Genomic DNA, 17,998 nt, shown 5'->3' with positions numbered 1-17,998 from the left:
GAGGCGCCGTGTCTGTCTGTGACCGCTGCGTGTGTACCTGAGGCGCCGTGTCTGTCTGCGAATGCTGTCTGTGTACCTGAGTCGCCGTGTCTGTCTGCGAAGGCTGTCTGTGCACCTGAGGCGCCGTGTCTGTCTGCAAAGGCTGTCTGTGCACCTGAGGCGCCAAGTCTGTCTGCGAAGGCTGTCTGTGTATCTGAGGTGCCGTGTCTGTCTGCGACAGCTGCGTGTGTACCTGAGGCGCCGTGTCTGTCTGCGAAGGCTGTGTGTGTCTGCCTGCCGGTTGGAAGTGTTTGTGTTCTCCAGGCTGTGGAGGGAGGGGCCGGGGGAAGAAGAGGCGGGGCTTTCCAGAGCGTTGTCGCTGGCTGAGCGAATCAGATAACGGGGAGATGATGAGCCACACACACCAACATTATTGGCCCCACCCAGACGTCGGCGCTTTGAGGAATAGGAAGGGCTCTCTCTGAAAGGCACTGAGAAACAGAGAAGGGTTAGGGTTCCCCACATCCACATGGTTAAACACAGACATTAACACACAGAGAAGGGTTGGGGTTCCCCACATCCACATGGTTAAACACAGACATTAACACACAGAGAAGGGTTAGGGTTCCACATGGTTAAACACAGACATTAACACACAGAGAAGGGTTAGGGTTCCCCACATCCACATGGTTAAACACAGACATTAACACACAGAGAAGGGTTAGGGTTCCCCACATCCACATGGTTAAACACAGACATTAACACACAGAGAAGGGTTAGGGTTCCCCACATCCACATGGTTAAACACAGACATTAACACACAGAGAAGGGTTGGGGTTCCCCACATCCACATGGTTAAACACAGACATTAACACACAGAGAAGGGTTAGGGTTCCACATGGTTAAACACAGACATTAACACACAGAGAAGGGTTAGGGTTCCCCACATCCACATGGTTAATCACAGACATTAACACACAGAGAAGGGTTAGGGTTCCACATGGTTAAACACAGACATTAACACACAGAGAAGGGTTAGGGTTCCCCACATCCACATGGTTAATCACAGACATTAACACACAGAGAAGGGTTAGGGTTCCCCACATCCACATGGTTAAACACAGACATTAACACACAGAGAAGGGTTAGGGTTCCACATGGTTAAACACAGACATTAACACACAGAGAAGGGTTAGGGTTCCCCACATCCACATGGTTAAACACAGACATTAACACACAGAGAAGGGTTAGGGTTCCCCACATCCACATGGTTAAACACAGACATTAACACACAGAGAAGGGTTAGGGTTCCCCACATCCACATGGTTAAACACAGACATTAACACACAGAGAAGGGTTGGGGTTCCCCACATCCACATGGTTAAACACAGACATTAACACACAGAGAAGGGTTAGGGTTCCACATGGTTAAACACAGACATTAACACACAGAGAAGGGTTAGGGTTCCCCACATCCACATGGTTAATCACAGACATTAACACACAGAGAAGGGTTAGGGTTCCCCACATCCACATGGTTAATCACAGACATTAACACACAGAGAAGGGTTAGGGTTCCCCACATCCACATGGTTAAACACAGACATTAACACACAGAGAAGGGTTAGGGTTCCACATGGTTAAACACAGACATTAACACACAGAGAAGGGTTAGGGTTCCCCACATCCACATGGTTAAACACAGACATTAACACACAGAGAAGGGTTAGGGTTCCCAACATCCACATGGTTAAACACAGACATTAACACACAGAGAACGGTTTGGGTTCCCCATGGTTAAACACAGACATTAACACACAGAGAAGGGTTAGGGTTCCCCACATCCACATGGTTAAACACAGACATTAACACACAGAGAAGGGTTAGGGTTCCCCACATCCACATGGTTAAACACAGACATTAACACACAGAGAAGGGTTTGGGTTCCCCACATCCACATGGTTAATCACAGACATTAACACACAGAGAAGGGTTAGGGTTCCACATGGTTAAACACAGACATTAACACACAGAGAAGGGTTGGGGTTCCCCACATCCACATGGTTAATCACAGACATTAACACACAGAGAAGGGTTAGGGTTCCACATGGTTAAACACAGACATTAACACACAGAGAAGGGTTAGGGTTCCCCACATCCACATGGTTAATCACAGACATTAACACACAGAGAAGGGTTAGGGTTCCCCACATCCACATGGTTAAACACAGACATTAACACACAGAGAAGGGTTTGGGTTCCCCACATCCACATGGTTAATCACAGACATTAACACACAGAGAAGGGTTAGGGTTCCACATGGTTAAACACAGACATTAACACACAGAGAAGGGTTTGGGTTCCCCACATCCACATGGTTAATCACAGACATTAACACACAGAGAAGGGTTAGGGTTCCACATAGTTAAACACAGACATTAACACACAGCGAAGGGTTAGGGTTCCCCACATCCACATGGTTAAACTCAGACATTAACACACAGAGAAGGGTTGGGGTTCCCCACATCCACATGGTTAATCACAGACATTAACACACAGAGAAGGGTTAGGGTTCCACATGGTTAAACACAGACATTAACACACAGAGAAGGGTTAGGGTTCCACATGGTTAAACACAGACATTAACACACAGAGAAGGGTTAGGGTTCCACATGGTTAAACACAGACATTAACACACAGAGAAGGGTTAGGGTTCCACATGGTTAAACACAGACAGGATGGACTCACCTACGTCTGAGGCCTTATGTATCTTAATGATCTCTGCCAGGTCAAAATTCCCAGCAATGATGGCCACCTACACACACACACACATATATCTTTCTATTTGGATCCACAGTGAACCATTGTCAGAAACAAGCATTAAAACTATACCAAATCACACTGCATTCTGTGTTGTAGTTCATTACCTGAAAAGCTGTTTGGTTGTTGTAGTTCTTAATGTCTTTATTTGTTCCTCTGAACAGCAGAACTCTGGCACAGCCGTCCTGAGAAAGGAAACATCACAGTCAGTCACACATAACAGCCCTGCTTACCTGGTTGTATAGACCACACAGGTGTAGTGTTACCTGGTTGTATAGACCACACAGGTGTAGTGTTACCTGGTTGTATAGACCACACAGGTGTAGTGTTACCTGGTTGTATAGACCACACAGGTGTAGTATTACCTGGTTGTATAGACCACACAGGTGTAGTGTTACCTGGTTGTATAGACCACACAGGTGTAGTCTTACCTGGTTGTATAGACCACACAGGTGTAGTGTTACCTGGTTGTATAGACCACACAGGTGTAGTATTACCTGGTTGTGTAGACCACACAGGTGTAGTATTACCTGGTTGTATAGACCACAGGTGTAGTGTTACCTGGTTGTATAGACCACACAGGTGTAGTGTTACCTGGTTGTATAGACCACAGGTGTAGTGTTACCTGGTTGTATAGACCACACAGGTGTAGTATTACCTGGTTGTATAGACCACACAGGTGTAGTGTTACCTGGTTGTGTAGACCACACAGGTGTAGTATTACCTGGTTGTATAGACCACAGGTGTAGTGTTACCTGGTTGTATAGACCACACAGGTGTAGTGTTACCAGGTTGTATAGACCACACAGGTGTAGTGTTACCTGGTTGTATAGACCACACAGGTGTAGTGTTACCTGGTTGTATAGACCACACAGGTGTAGTATTACCTGGTTGTATAGACCACACAGGTGTAGTGTTACCTGGTTGTATAGACCACACAGGTGTAGTATTACCTGGTTGTATAGACCACACAGGTGTAGTGTTACCTGGTTGTATAGACCACACAGGTGTAGTGTTACCTGGTTGTATAGACCACACAGGTGTAGTGTTACCTGGTTGTATAGACCACACAGGTGTAGTGTTACCTGGTTGTATAGACCACACAGGTGTAGTGTTACCAGGTTGTATAGACCACACAGGTGTAGTATTACCTGGTTGTATAGACCACACAGGTGTAGTGTTACCTGGTTGTATAGACCACACAGGTGTAGTATTACCTGGTTGTATAGACCACAGGTGTAGTGTTACCAGGTTGTATAGACCACACAGGTGTAGTGTTACCAGGTTGTATAGACCACACAGGTGTAGTGTTACCTGGTTGTATAGACCACACAGGTGCAGGGCAGTGTTCCCTGAGGCATTCTGAGAGCTCATGTCGGCTCCGTAAAACAGCAGATGTTCCAGGTGCTGCACGTTCCCATGACGACATGCCTGGAGAGAAACCACATGCACGTTACCATGACGAAACGCCTGGAGAGAAACAACCTGTCACATAGATGATCTAATCTTCCCATGATTTTGTAGACAACAGGGTGGGAATGCCTTTTGATGAAATAGATTCTTCAGGAGTTCCCTTTACCTAATTCCCCAGAGTCAGATTAACTTGCGGATACCATTTGTATGTCTCTGCGTGAGGTTTGTAATATGTCCCTTTTTGGGTGATCCCAAATTCACATAGAAATAGAAGTTATAGATATGTGACTCATTGAAAGCAAATCTACGAAGCGGTAGATCTATTCTATGTGCACTTCTTCTATGCTTCCCATTCTTAAGTTTCATTTCTGCATCTTGTACTTTCGGGTTGTACACCAGCTTCAAACAAGTGAAAGTACAATATTTTTGGTTATTGAAGAGATATTTCTCAGAAGTTTAGAGATGAATTTAGTACAATGATTCTCTACACCAGTGGTCTCCAACCGTTCTCCAAGGCATTCCTAGTCGATCGCCAAACATTTTTGTAAAAATCCCAACTGTAAAGCCTTGCATTCATATTGGCTTTATTTGTTTGGCACTGTTGGCTGTGGGTGCACTTGATTCTACATCCCTAGTGATGTTGGCTATGGGTGCACTTGATTCAGCAGCACTAGTGATGTTGGCTGTGGGTGCACTTGATTCAGCAGCCCAAGTGATGTTGGCTATGGGTGCACTTGATTCAGCAGCCCTAGTACTGTTGGCTGTGGGTGCACTTGATTCAGCAGCCCTAGTGATGTTGACTGTGGGTGCACTTGATTCAGCATCCCTAGTGATGTTGGATGTGGGTGCACTTGATTCAGCAGCCCTAGTGATGTTGACTGTGGGTGCACTTGATTCAGCAGCCCAAGTGATGTTGACTGTGGGTGCACTTGATTCAGCAGCCCAAGTGAGGTTGGCTATGGGTGCACTTGATTCAGCAGCCCTAGTGATGTTGGCTGTGGGTGCACTTGATTCAGCAGCCCTAGTGATGTTGACTGTGGGTGCACTTGATTCAGCAGCCCTAGTACTGTTGGCTGTGGGTGCACTTGATTCAGCAGCCCTAGTGATGTTGACTGTGGGTGCACTTGATTCAGCAGCCCTAGTGATGTTGACTGTGGGTGCACTTGATTCAGCAGCCCTAGTGATGTTGGCTGTGGGTGCACTTGATTCAGCATCCCTAGTGATGTTGGCTGTGGGTGCACTTTCATTCAGCAGCCCTAGTGATGTTGACTGTGGGTGCACTTGATTCAGCAGTCCTAGTGCTGTTGGCGGTCGGTGCACTTGATTCAGCAGTCCTAGTGCTGTTGACTGTGCGTGGACTTGATTCAGCATCCCTAGTGATGTTGGCTGTGGGTGCACTTGATTCAGCAGCCCTTGTGCTGTTGGCTGTGGGTGCACTTGATTCAGCAGCCCTAGTGATGTTGACTGTGCGTGCACTTGATTCAGCATCCCTAGTGATGTTGGCTGTGGGTGCACTTGATTCAGCAGCCCTAGTGATGTTGATTGTGGGTGCACTTGATTCAGCAGCCCTAGTGATGTTGGCTGTGGGTGCACTTGATTCAGCAGCCCTAGTGATGTTGATTGTGGGTGCACTTGATTCAGCATCCCTAGTGATGTTGGCTGTGGGTGCACTTGATTCAGCAGCCCTAGTGATGTTGACTGTGGGTGCACTTGATTCAGCAGCCCTAGTGCCGTTAGCTGTGGGTGCACTTGATTCAGCAGTCCTAGTGCTGTTGGCGGTAGGTGCACTTGATTCAGCAGTGCACCTACAGTGCTGTTGGCTGTGGGTGCACTTGATTCAGCATCCCTAGTGATGTTGGCTGTGGGTGCACTTGATTCAGCAGCCCTAGTGATGTTGATTGTGGGTGCACTTGATTCAGCATCCCTAGTGATGTTGGCTGTGGGTGCACTTGATTCAGCAGCCCTTGTGCTGTTGGCTGTGGGTGCACTTGATTCAGCAGCCCTAGTGATGTTGACTGTGCGTGCACTTGATTCAGCATCCCTAGTGATGTTGGCTGTGGGTGCACTTGATTCAGCAGCCCTAGTGATGTTGATTGTGGGTGCACTTGATTCAGCAGCCCTAGTGATGTTGGCTGTGGGTGCACTTGATTCAGCAGCCCTAGTGATGTTGATTGTGGGTGCACTTGATTCAGCATCCCTAGTGATGTTGGCTGTGGGTGCACTTGATTCAGCAGCCCTAGTGATGTTGACTGTGGGTGCACTTGATTCAGCAGCCCTAGTGCCGTTAGCTGTGGGTGCACTTGATTCAGCAGTCCTAGTGCTGTTGGCGGTAGGTGCACTTGATTCAGCAGTGCACCTACAGTGCTGTTGGCTGTGGGTGCACTTGATTCAGCATCCCTAGTGATGTTGGCTGTGGGTGCACTTGATTCAGCAGCCCTAGTGATGTTGATTGTGGGTGCACTTGATTCAGCATCCCTAGTGATGTTGGCTGTGGGTGCACTTGATTCAGCAGCCCTAGTGATGTTGACTGTGGGTGCACTTGATTCAGCAGCCCTAGTGATGTTGACTGTGGGTGCACTTGATTCAGCAGCCCTAGTGCCGTTAGCTGTGGGTGCACTTGATTCAGCAGCCCAAGTGATGTTGACTGTGGGTGCACTTGATTCAGCAGCCCTAGTACTGTTGGCTGTGGGTGCACTTGATTCAGCAGCCCTAGTGATGTTGACTGTGGGTGCACTTGATTCAGCAGCCCTAGTACTGTTGGCTGTGGGTGCACTTGATTCAGCAGCCCTAGTGATGTTGACTGTGGGTGCACTTGATTCAGCAGCCCTAGTGATGTTGACTGTGGGTGCACTTGATTCAGCAGCCCTAGTGATGTTGACTGTGGGTGCACTTGATTCAGCAGCCCTAGTGCCGTTAGCTGTGGGTGCACTTGATTCAGCAGTCCTAGTGCTGTTGGCGGTAGGTGCACTTGATTCAGCAGTGCACCTACAGTGCTGTTGGCTGTGGGTGCACTTGATTCAGCATCCCTAGTGATGTTGGCTGTGGGTGCACTTGATTCAGCAGCCCTAGTGATGTTGATTGTGGGTGCACTTGATTCAGCATCCCTAGTGATGTTGGCTGTGGGTGCACTTGATTCAGCAGCCCTAGTGATGTTGACTGTGGGTGCACTTGATTCAGCAGCCCTAGTGATGTTGACTGTGGGTGCACTTGATTCAGCAGCCCTAGTGCCGTTAGCTGTGGGTGCACTTGATTCAGCAGCCCAAGTGATGTTGACTGTGGGTGCACTTGATTCAGCAGCCCTAGTACTGTTGGCTGTGGGTGCACTTGATTCAGCAGCCCTAGTGATGTTGACTGTGGGTGCACTTGATTCAGCAGCCCTAGTACTGTTGGCTGTGGGTGCACTTGATTCAGCAGCCCTAGTGATGTTGACTGTGGGTGCACTTGATTCAGCAGCCCTAGTGATGTTGACTGTGGGTGCACTTGATTCAGCAGCCCTAGTGATGTTGGCTGTGGGTGCACTTGATTCAGCATCCCTAGTGATGTTGGCTGTGGGTGCACTTGATTCAGCAGCCCTAGTGATGTTGACTGTGGGTGCACTTGATTCAGCAGTCCTAGTGCTGTTGGCGGTAGGTGCACTTGATTCAGCAGTCCTAGTGCTGTTGACTGTGCGTGGACTTGATTCAGCATCCCTAGTGATGTTGGCTGTGGGTGCACTTGATTCAGCAGCCCTTGTGCTGTTGGCTGTGGGTGCACTTGATTCAGCAGCCCTAGTGATGTTGACTGTGCGTGCACTTGATTCAGCATCCCTAGTGATGTTGGCTGTGGGTGCACTTGATTCAGCAGCCCTAGTGATGTTGATTGTGGGTGCACTTGATTCAGCAGCCCTAGTGATGTTGGCTGTGGGTGCACTTGATTCAGCAGCCCTAGTGATGTTGATTGTGGGTGCACTTGATTCAGCATCCCTAGTGATGTTGGCTGTGGGTGCACTTGATTCAGCAGCCCTAGTGATGTTGACTGTGGGTGCACTTGATTCAGCAGCCCTAGTGCCGTTAGCTGTGGGTGCACTTGATTCAGCAGTCCTAGTGCTGTTGGCGGTAGGTGCACTTGATTCAGCAGTGCACCTACAGTGCTGTTGGCTGTGGGTGCACTTGATTCAGCATCCCTAGTGATGTTGGCTGTGGGTGCACTTGATTCAGCAGCCCTAGTGATGTTGATTGTGGGTGCACTTGATTCAGCATCCCTAGTGATGTTGGCTGTGGGTGCACTTGATTCAGCAGCCCTTGTGCTGTTGGCTGTGGGTGCACTTGATTCAGCAGCCCTAGTGATGTTGACTGTGCGTGCACTTGATTCAGCATCCCTAGTGATGTTGGCTGTGGGTGCACTTGATTCAGCAGCCCTAGTGATGTTGATTGTGGGTGCACTTGATTCAGCAGCCCTAGTGATGTTGGCTGTGGGTGCACTTGATTCAGCAGCCCTAGTGATGTTGATTGTGGGTGCACTTGATTCAGCATCCCTAGTGATGTTGGCTGTGGGTGCACTTGATTCAGCAGCCCTAGTGATGTTGACTGTGGGTGCACTTGATTCAGCAGCCCTAGTGCCGTTAGCTGTGGGTGCACTTGATTCAGCAGTCCTAGTGCTGTTGGCGGTAGGTGCACTTGATTCAGCAGTGCACCTACAGTGCTGTTGGCTGTGGGTGCACTTGATTCAGCATCCCTAGTGATGTTGGCTGTGGGTGCACTTGATTCAGCAGCCCTAGTGATGTTGATTGTGGGTGCACTTGATTCAGCATCCCTAGTGATGTTGGCTGTGGGTGCACTTGATTCAACAGCCCTAGTGATGTTGATTGTGGGTGCACTTGATTCAGCATCCCTAGTGATGTTGGCTGTGGGTGCACTTGATTCAGCAGCCCTAGTGATGTTGGCTGTGGGTGCACTTGATTCAGCAGTGCACCTACAGTGCTGTTGGCTGTGGGTGCACTTGATTCAGCAGCCCTAGCGCCGGTAAGGCAAAGTGTTTCCATTTTTGACCATTTAATGAGTCAGAAGATAGAAATCAATTGGCCAATCAGATAGCTCAGAACACCTTGTCTGCACAGTTTCCTCAAGCCATTGACTGTAAAATGTAGCCTTGAACTCACAGCAAAGTTGATACTGTGAGATTTAAAAACTAAAACCATGACTAGAAAGACTCAACGAATACAGCACCGAGCTAATGTTTTCATGTTTAAGTTGTTATTCAGCCTGTCAACACTTTATTCAACACCTTTATAAGCCATAAAATGCACATTTTGCCAACTTCCACATCCTAAAATCTGCACTGCAGCTGTAATGAATGAGTATATCAAAGTGGTCTCTCCAATTTTGAGATATTACGATCTTGTCTCATTGCTTGCTCGGGAGAGTAGAAGGTCGAGTCATGCCTCCTCTGAAACATGAACCGCCAAGCCGCTCTCCTCTTAACCCGGGAGCCAGCTGCACCAATGTGTCACCATCCGAATGACGACCGAAGTCAGCCTGCAGGCGCCCGACCCGCCACAAGGAGTCGCTAGAGCACGATGATCCAAGTAAGGCCTTAGGTCTTAGACCTTAGGCCTTAGGCCTTAGACCTTAGACCTTAGACCTCAGACCTTAGACCTCAGACCTCAGACCTCAGACCATAGACCTTAGGCCTTAGACCTTAGACCTTAGACCTTAGGCCTCAGACCTTAGACCTCAGACCTCAGACCTTAGACCTCAGACCTTAGACCTTAGACCTCAGGCCTTAGACCGCTGGCCCTGGCTTTTGTCTGTTATAAAGAAAGGAATATTAAACTTTCTCTGGTCATAGGAGTAACACCATTAATTAGAGCATGAGGCAGAAATAATGCAGTACGACTTGAGTTTCGCCATCAGCTGGAAGACTGTGTCCCCTTTTCTCAGTGGAGGGAAGGATGGCAGAGGGACGCTGAGTCGGGTGAGAGGCAGCCTCACCGCTGCCCCCTCCCTCCCCTTAGACTGACAATCAGCTGGAAGACTGTGTCCCCTTTTCTCAGTGGAGGGAAGGATGGCAGAGGGACGCTGAGTCGGGTGAGAGGCAGCCTATAGCCTACTGAGCATAGCCAATATGCAGGAATAATGTACTGGGTCTATAGCCTACTGAGCATAGCCAATATGCAGGGATAATGTATTGGGTCTATAGCCTACTGAGCATAGACAATATGCAGGGATAATGTATTGGGCCTACTGAGCATAGCCAATATGCAGGGATAATGTATTGGGTCTATAGCCTACTGAGCATAGCCAATATGCAGGGATAATGTACTGGGCCTTGAGTCTACAGAGCATAGCCAATATGCAGGGATAATATACTGGGTCTATAGCCTACTGAGCACAGCCAATATGCAGGGATAATGTACTGGGCCTATAGCCTACTGAGCATAGCCAATATGCAGGGATAATGTACTGGGTCTATAGCCTACTGAGTATAGCCAATATGCAGGGATAATGAACTGGGCCTACTGAGCATAGCCAATATGCAGGGATAATGTACTGGGTCTATAGCCTACTGAGCATAGCCAATATGCAGGGATAATGTACTGGGTCTATAGCCTACTGAGCACAGCCAATATGCAGGGATAATGTACTGGGCCTATAGCCTACTGAGCATAGCCAATATGCAGGGATAATGTACTGGGCCTACTGAGCATAGCCAATATGCAGGGATAATATACTGGGTCTATAGCCTACTGAGCACAGCCAATATGCAGGGATAATGTACTGGGTCTATAGCCTACTGAGCATAGCCAATATGCAGGAATTATGTACTGGCCCTACTGAGCATAGCCAATATGCAGGGATAATGTACTGGGTCTATAGCCTGCTGAGCAAAGCTGATATGCAGGGATAATGTACTGGGTCTATAGCCTACTGAGCATAGCCAATATGCAGGGATAATGTACTGGGTCTATAGCCTACTGAGCATAGCCAATATGCAGGGATAATGTATTGGGTCTATAGCCTACTGAGCATAGACAATATGCAGGGATAATGTATTGGGCCTACTGAGCATAGCCAATATGCAGGGCTAATGTACTGGGCCTATAGCCAACTGAGCATAGCCAATATGCAGGGATAATGTACTGGGCCTTGAGTCTACAGAGCATAGCCAATATGCAGAGATAATGTACTAGGCCTTTAGCCTACTGAGCATAGCCAATGTGCAGGGATAATGTACTGGGTCTATAGCCTACTGAGCATAGCCAATATGCAGGGATAATGTACTGGGTCTATAGCCTACTGAGCAGAGCCGTTATGCAGAGATAATTTACTGGGTCTATAGCCTACTGAGCATAGCCGATATGCAGGGATAATGTACTGGGTCTATAGTCTACTGAGCATAGCCAATATGCAGGGATAATGTACTGGGTCTATAGACTACTGAGCATAGCCAATATGCAGAGATAATGTACTGGGCCTATAGCCTACTGAGCATTGCCGATATGCAGGGATAATGTACTGGGTCTATAGCCTACTGAGCATAGCCAATATGCAAGGATAATGTACTGGGTCTATAGCCTACTGAGCATAGCCAATATGCAGGGATAATGTACTGGGTCTATAGCCTACTGAGCACAGCCAATATGCAGGGATAATGTACTGGGTCTATAGACTACTGAGTGTAGCCAATATGCAGGGATAATGTATTGGGTCTATAGGCTCCTGAGCATAGCCAATATGCAGGGATAATGTACTGGGTCTATAGCCTACTGAGCATAGCCAATATGCAAGGATAATGTACTGGGTCTATAGCCTACTGAGCATAGCCAATATGCAGGGATAATGTACTGGGTCTATAGCCTACTGAGCACAGCCAATATGCAGGGATAATGTACTGGGTCTATAGCCTACTGAGCATAGCCAATATGCAGGGATAATGTATTGGGTCTATAGCCTACTGAGCATAGACAATATGCAGGGATAATGTATTGGGGCTACTGAGCATAGCCAATATGCAGGGATAATGTACTGGGCCTTGAGTCTACAGAGCACAGCCAATATGCAGGGATATTGTACTGGGTCTATAGCCTACTGAGCATAGCCAATATGCAGGGATAATGTACTGGGCCTATAGCCTACTGAGCATAGCCAACATGCAGGAATTATGTACTAGGCCTTTAGCCTACTGAGCATAGCCAATGTGCAGGGATAATGTACTGGGTCTATAGCCTACTGAGCATAGCCAATGAGCAGGGATAATGTACTGGGTCTATAGCCTACTGAGCATAGCCGTTATGCAGAGATAAATTACTTGGTCTATAGCCTACTGAGCATAGCCGATATGCAGGGATAATGTACTGGGTCTATAGTCTACTGAGCATAGCCGTTATGCAGAGATAAATTACTTGGTCTATAGCCTACTGAGCATAGCCGATATGCAGGGATAATGTACTGGGTCTATAGCCTACTGAGCACAGCCAATATGCAGGGATAATGTACTGGGCCTATAGCCTACTGAGCATAGCCAATATGCAGGGATAATGTACTGGGTCTATAGCCTACTGAGTATAGCCAATATGCAGGGATAATGTACTGGGCCTACTGAGCATAGCCAATATGCAGGGATAATGTATTGGGTCTATAGCCTACTGAGCATAGACAATATGCAGGGATAATGTATTGGGCCTACTGAGCATAGCCAATATGCAGGGCTAATGTACTGGGCCTATAGCCAACTGAGCATAGCCAATATGCAGGGATAATGTACTGGGCCTTGAGTCTACAGAGCATAGCCAATATGCAGAGATAATGTACTAGGCCTTTAGCCTACTGAGCATAGCCAATGTGCAGGGATAATGTACTGGGTCTATAGCCTACTGAGCATAGCCAATATGCAGGGATAATGTACTGGGTCTATAGCCTACTGAGCAGAGCCGTTATGCAGAGATAATTTACTGGGTCTATAGCCTACTGAGCATAGCCGATATGCAGGGATAATGTACTGGGTCTATAGTCTACTGAGCATAGCCAATATGCAGGGATAATGTACTGGGTCTATAGACTACTGAGCATAGCCAATATGCAGAGATAATGTACTGGGCCTATAGCCTACTGAGCATTGCCGATATGCAGGGATAATGTACTGGGTCTATAGCCTACTGAGCATAGCCAATATGCAAGGATAATGTACTGGGTCTATAGCCTACTGAGCATAGCCAATATGCAGGGATAATGTACTGGGTCTATAGCCTACTGAGCACAGCCAATATGCAGGGATAATGTACTGGGTCTATAGACTACTGAGTGTAGCCAATATGCAGGGATAATGTATTGGGTCTATAGGCTCCTGAGCATAGCCAATATGCAGGGATAATGTACTGGGTCTATAGCCTACTGAGCATAGCCAATATGCAAGGATAATGTACTGGGTCTATAGCCTACTGAGCATAGCCAATATGCAGGGATAATGTACTGGGTCTATAGCCTACTGAGCACAGCCAATATGCAGGGATAATGTACTGGGTCTATAGCCTACTGAGCATAGCCAATATGCAGGGATAATGTATTGGGTCTATAGCCTACTGAGCATAGACAATATGCAGGGATAATGTATTGGGGCTACTGAGCATAGCCAATATGCAGGGATAATGTACTGGGCCTTGAGTCTACAGAGCACAGCCAATATGCAGGGATATTGTACTGGGTCTATAGCCTACTGAGCATAGCCAATATGCAGGGATAATGTACTGGGCCTATAGCCTACTGAGCATAGCCAACATGCAGGAATTATGTACTAGGCCTTTAGCCTACTGAGCATAGCCAATGTGCAGGGATAATGTACTGGGTCTATAGCCTACTGAGCATAGCCAATGAGCAGGGATAATGTACTGGGTCTATAGCCTACTGAGCATAGCCGTTATGCAGAGATAAATTACTTGGTCTATAGCCTACTGAGCATAGCCGATATGCAGGGATAATGTACTGGGTCTATAGTCTACTGAGCATAGCCGTTATGCAGAGATAAATTACTTGGTCTATAGCCTACTGAGCATAGCCGATATGCAGGGATAATGTACTGGGTCTATAGCCTACTGAGCACAGCCAATATGCAGGGATAATGTACTGGGCCTATAGCCTACTGAGCATAGCCAATATGCAGGGATAATGTACTGGGTCTATAGCCTACTGAGTATAGCCAATATGCAGGGATAATGTACTGGGCCTACTGAGCATAGAATATGCAGGGATAATGTACTGGGTCTATAGCCTGCAGAGCAAAGCTGATACGCAGGGATAATGTACTGGGTCTATAGCCTACTGAGCATAGCCAATATGCAGGGATAATGTATTGTGTCTATAGGCTACTGAGCATAGCCAATATGTAGGGATAATGTACTGGGTCTATAGCCTACTGAGCATAGCCAATATGCAGGGATAATGTACTGGGTCTAAAGCCTACTGAGCATAGCCAATATGCAGGGATAATGTATTGTGTCTATAGGCTACTGAGCATAGCCAATATGTAGGGATAATGTACTGGGTCTATAGCCTACTGAGCATTGCCAATATGCAGGGATAATGTACTGGGTCTATAGCCTACTGAGTATAGCCAATTTGCACGGATAATGTACTGGGCCTAATGAGCATAGCCAATATGCAGGGATAATGTACTGGGTCTATAGCCTACTGAGCATAGCCAATATGCAGGGATAATGTACTGGGTCTATAGCCTACTGAGCACAGCCAATATGCAGGGATAATGTACTGGGCCTATATTCTACTGAGCATAGCCAATATGCAGGGATAATGTACTGGGTCTATAGCCTACTGAGTATAGACAATATGCAGGGATAATGTACTGGGCCTACTGAGCATAGCCAATATGCAGGGATAATGTACTGGGTCTATAGCCTGCAGAGCAAAGCTGATACGCAGGGATAATGTACTGGGTCTATAGCCTACTGAGCATAGCCAATATGCAGGGATAATGTATTGTGTCTATAGGCTACTGAGCATAGCCAATATGTAGGGATAATGTACTGGGTCTATAGCCTACTGAGCATAGCCAATATGCAGGGATAATGTACTGGGTCTATAGCCTACTGAGCATAGCCAATATGCAGGGATATTGTACTGGGTCTATAGCCTACTGAGCATAGCCAATATGCAGGGCTAATGTACTGGGCCTATAGCCTACTGAGCATAGCCAATATGCAGGGATATTGTACTGGGTCTATAGCCTACTGAGCATAGCCAATATGTAGGGATAATGTACTGGGCCTATAGCCTACTGAGCATAGCCAATATGCAGGGATAATGTACTGGGCCTATAGTCTACTGCACAGACCTCATTGCTCCAGAACTGTTTTTAATTGGTTAATGTTGCATAGGCTTACGCTTTTTAATCAGTAGATGGCGGCTTGCATTTTGACTCCGAGCTGGAACTTTATTCAGAAAAGGTTGGTGACCGCTGACGTAGATCCATGTGGTAAACAGTAGGTTAATTTCTGCAATTACCAGGAGCGTTGAAGCATGAGGCTTAACTTCTCCACTGTTTTGTCCCATAGCTACCACGTTGTGGCAGTGTGAAGGGCACCGTGTAGATACCACGTTGTGGCAGTGTGAAGGGCACCGTGTAGATACCACGTTGTGGCAGTGTGAAGGGCACCGTGTAGATACCACGTTGTGGCAGTGTGAAGGGCACCGTGTAGATACCACGCTGTGGCAGTGTGAAGGGCACCGTGTAGATACACATATAGATACCACGTTGTGGCAGTGTGAAGAATCACATATAGATACCACGTTGTGGCAGTGTGAAGGGCACCGTGTAGATACCACGTTGTGGCAGTGTGAAGGGCACCGTGTAGATACACATATAGATACCACGTTGTGGCAGTGTGAAGAATCACATATAGATACCACATTGTGGCAGTGTGAAGAATCACATATAGATACCACGTTGTGGCAGTGTGAAGAATCACATATAGATACCACGTTGTGGCAGTGTGAAGAATCACATATAGATACCATGTTGTGGCAGTGTGAAGAATCACATTTAGATACCACGTTGTGGCAGTGTGAAGAATCACATATAGATACCACGTTGTGGCAGTGTGAAGAATCACATATAGATACCATGTTGTGGCAGTGTGAAGAATCACATATAGATACCACGTTGTGGCAGTGTGAAGAATCACATATAGATACCACGTTGTGGCAGTGTGAAGGGCACCGTGCAGATACACATATAGATACCACGTTGTGGCAGTGTGAAGGGCACAGTGTAGATACACACATAGATACCACGTTGTGGCAGTGTGAAGAATCACATATAGATACCAAGTTGTGGCAGTGTGAAGAATCACATATAGATACCACGTTGTGGGAGTGTGAAGATTCACATATAGATACCACGTTGTGGCAGTGTGAAGAATCACATATAGATACCACGTTGTGGCAGTGTGAAGGGCACCGTGTAGATACACATATAGATACCACGTTGTGGCAGTGTGAAGAATCACATATAGATACCACATTGTGGCAGTGTGAAGAATCACATATAGATACCACGTTGTGGCAGTGTGAAGAATCACATATAGATACCACGTTGTGGCAGTGTGAAGAATCACATATCGATACCACGTTGTGGCAGTGTGAAGAATCACATATAGATACCACGTTGTGGCAGTGTGAAGAATCATATATAGATACCACGTTGTGGCAGTGTGAAGAATCACATATAGATACCACGTTGTGACAGTTTGAAGAATCACATATAGATACCACATTGTGGCAGTGTGAAGAATCACATATAGATACCACGTTGTGGCAGTGTGACAAATCACATATAGATACCACGTTGTGGCAGTATGAAGGGCACCGTGCAGATACACATATAGATACCACGTTGTGGCAGTGTGAAGGGCACCGTGCAGAATCACATATAGATACCACGTTGTAGCAGTGTGAAGAATCACATATAGATACCACGTTGTGGCAGTGTGAAGAATCACATATAGATACCACGTTGTGGCAGTGTGACAAATCACATATAGATACCACGTTGTGGCAGTGTGAAGAATCACATATAGATACCACATTGTGGCAGTGTGAAGGGCACCGTGTAGATACACATATAGATACCACGTTGTGGCAGTGTGAAGAATCACATATAGATACCACGTTGTGGCAGTGTGAAGAATCACATATAGATACCACGTTGTGGCAGTGTGAAGAATCACATATAGATACCACGTTGTGGCAGTGTGAAGAATCACATATAGATACCACGTTGTGGCAGTGTGAAGAATCACATATAGATACCACGTTGTGGCAGTGTGAAGAATCACATATAGATACCATGTTGTGGCAGTGTGAAGAATCACATTTAGATACCACGTTGTGGCAGTGTGAAGAATCACATATAGATACCACGTTGTGGCAGTGTGAAGAATCACATATAGATACCATGTTGTGGCAGTGTGAAGAATCACATATAGATACCACGTTGTGGCAGTGTGAAGAATCACATATAGATACCACGTTGTGGCAGTGTGAAGGGCACCGTGCAGATACACATTTAGATACCACGTTGTGGCAGTGTGAAGAATCACATATAGATACCATGTTGTGGCAGTGTGAAGAATCACATATAGATACCACGTTGTGGCAGTGTGAAGAATCACATATAGATACCACGTTGTGGCAGTGTGAAGGGCACCGTGCAGATACACATATAGATACCACGTTGTGGCAGTGTGAAGGGCACAGTGTAGATACACACATAGATACCACGTTGTGGCAGTGTGAAG

The 17,998-nt window shown here is 46.8% G+C and overlaps 1 protein-coding gene across 1 annotated transcript in view; it reads right to left on the bottom strand.

The window, feature by feature from the left end:
- The window catches only part of LOC139394584 (SH3 and multiple ankyrin repeat domains 3b), a 117,438-nt gene that overhangs the window by 65,875 nt on the left and 33,565 nt on the right, over window positions 1-17,998 (bottom strand). The window contains exons 8-11 of the mRNA XM_071142689.1: window positions 4,114-4,230; window positions 2,907-2,984; window positions 2,728-2,794; window positions 233-470 (exon numbers count right to left, since the gene is read on the bottom strand). Of these exons, the coding sequence (XP_070998790.1) occupies window positions 233-470; window positions 2,728-2,794; window positions 2,907-2,984; window positions 4,114-4,230 (500 nt within the window). The remainder of the gene's footprint in view (window positions 1-232; window positions 471-2,727; window positions 2,795-2,906; window positions 2,985-4,113; window positions 4,231-17,998) is intronic.

This window comes from Oncorhynchus clarkii, unplaced genomic scaffold (assembly GCF_045791955.1).
Source record: "Oncorhynchus clarkii lewisi isolate Uvic-CL-2024 unplaced genomic scaffold, UVic_Ocla_1.0 unplaced_contig_4353_pilon_pilon, whole genome shotgun sequence".
Taxonomy (NCBI): Eukaryota; Metazoa; Chordata; class Actinopteri; order Salmoniformes; family Salmonidae; genus Oncorhynchus; species Oncorhynchus clarkii.
Note: the sequence above shows the minus strand (reverse complement) of the source record. Positions and strands in the feature narration are given on the sequence as shown.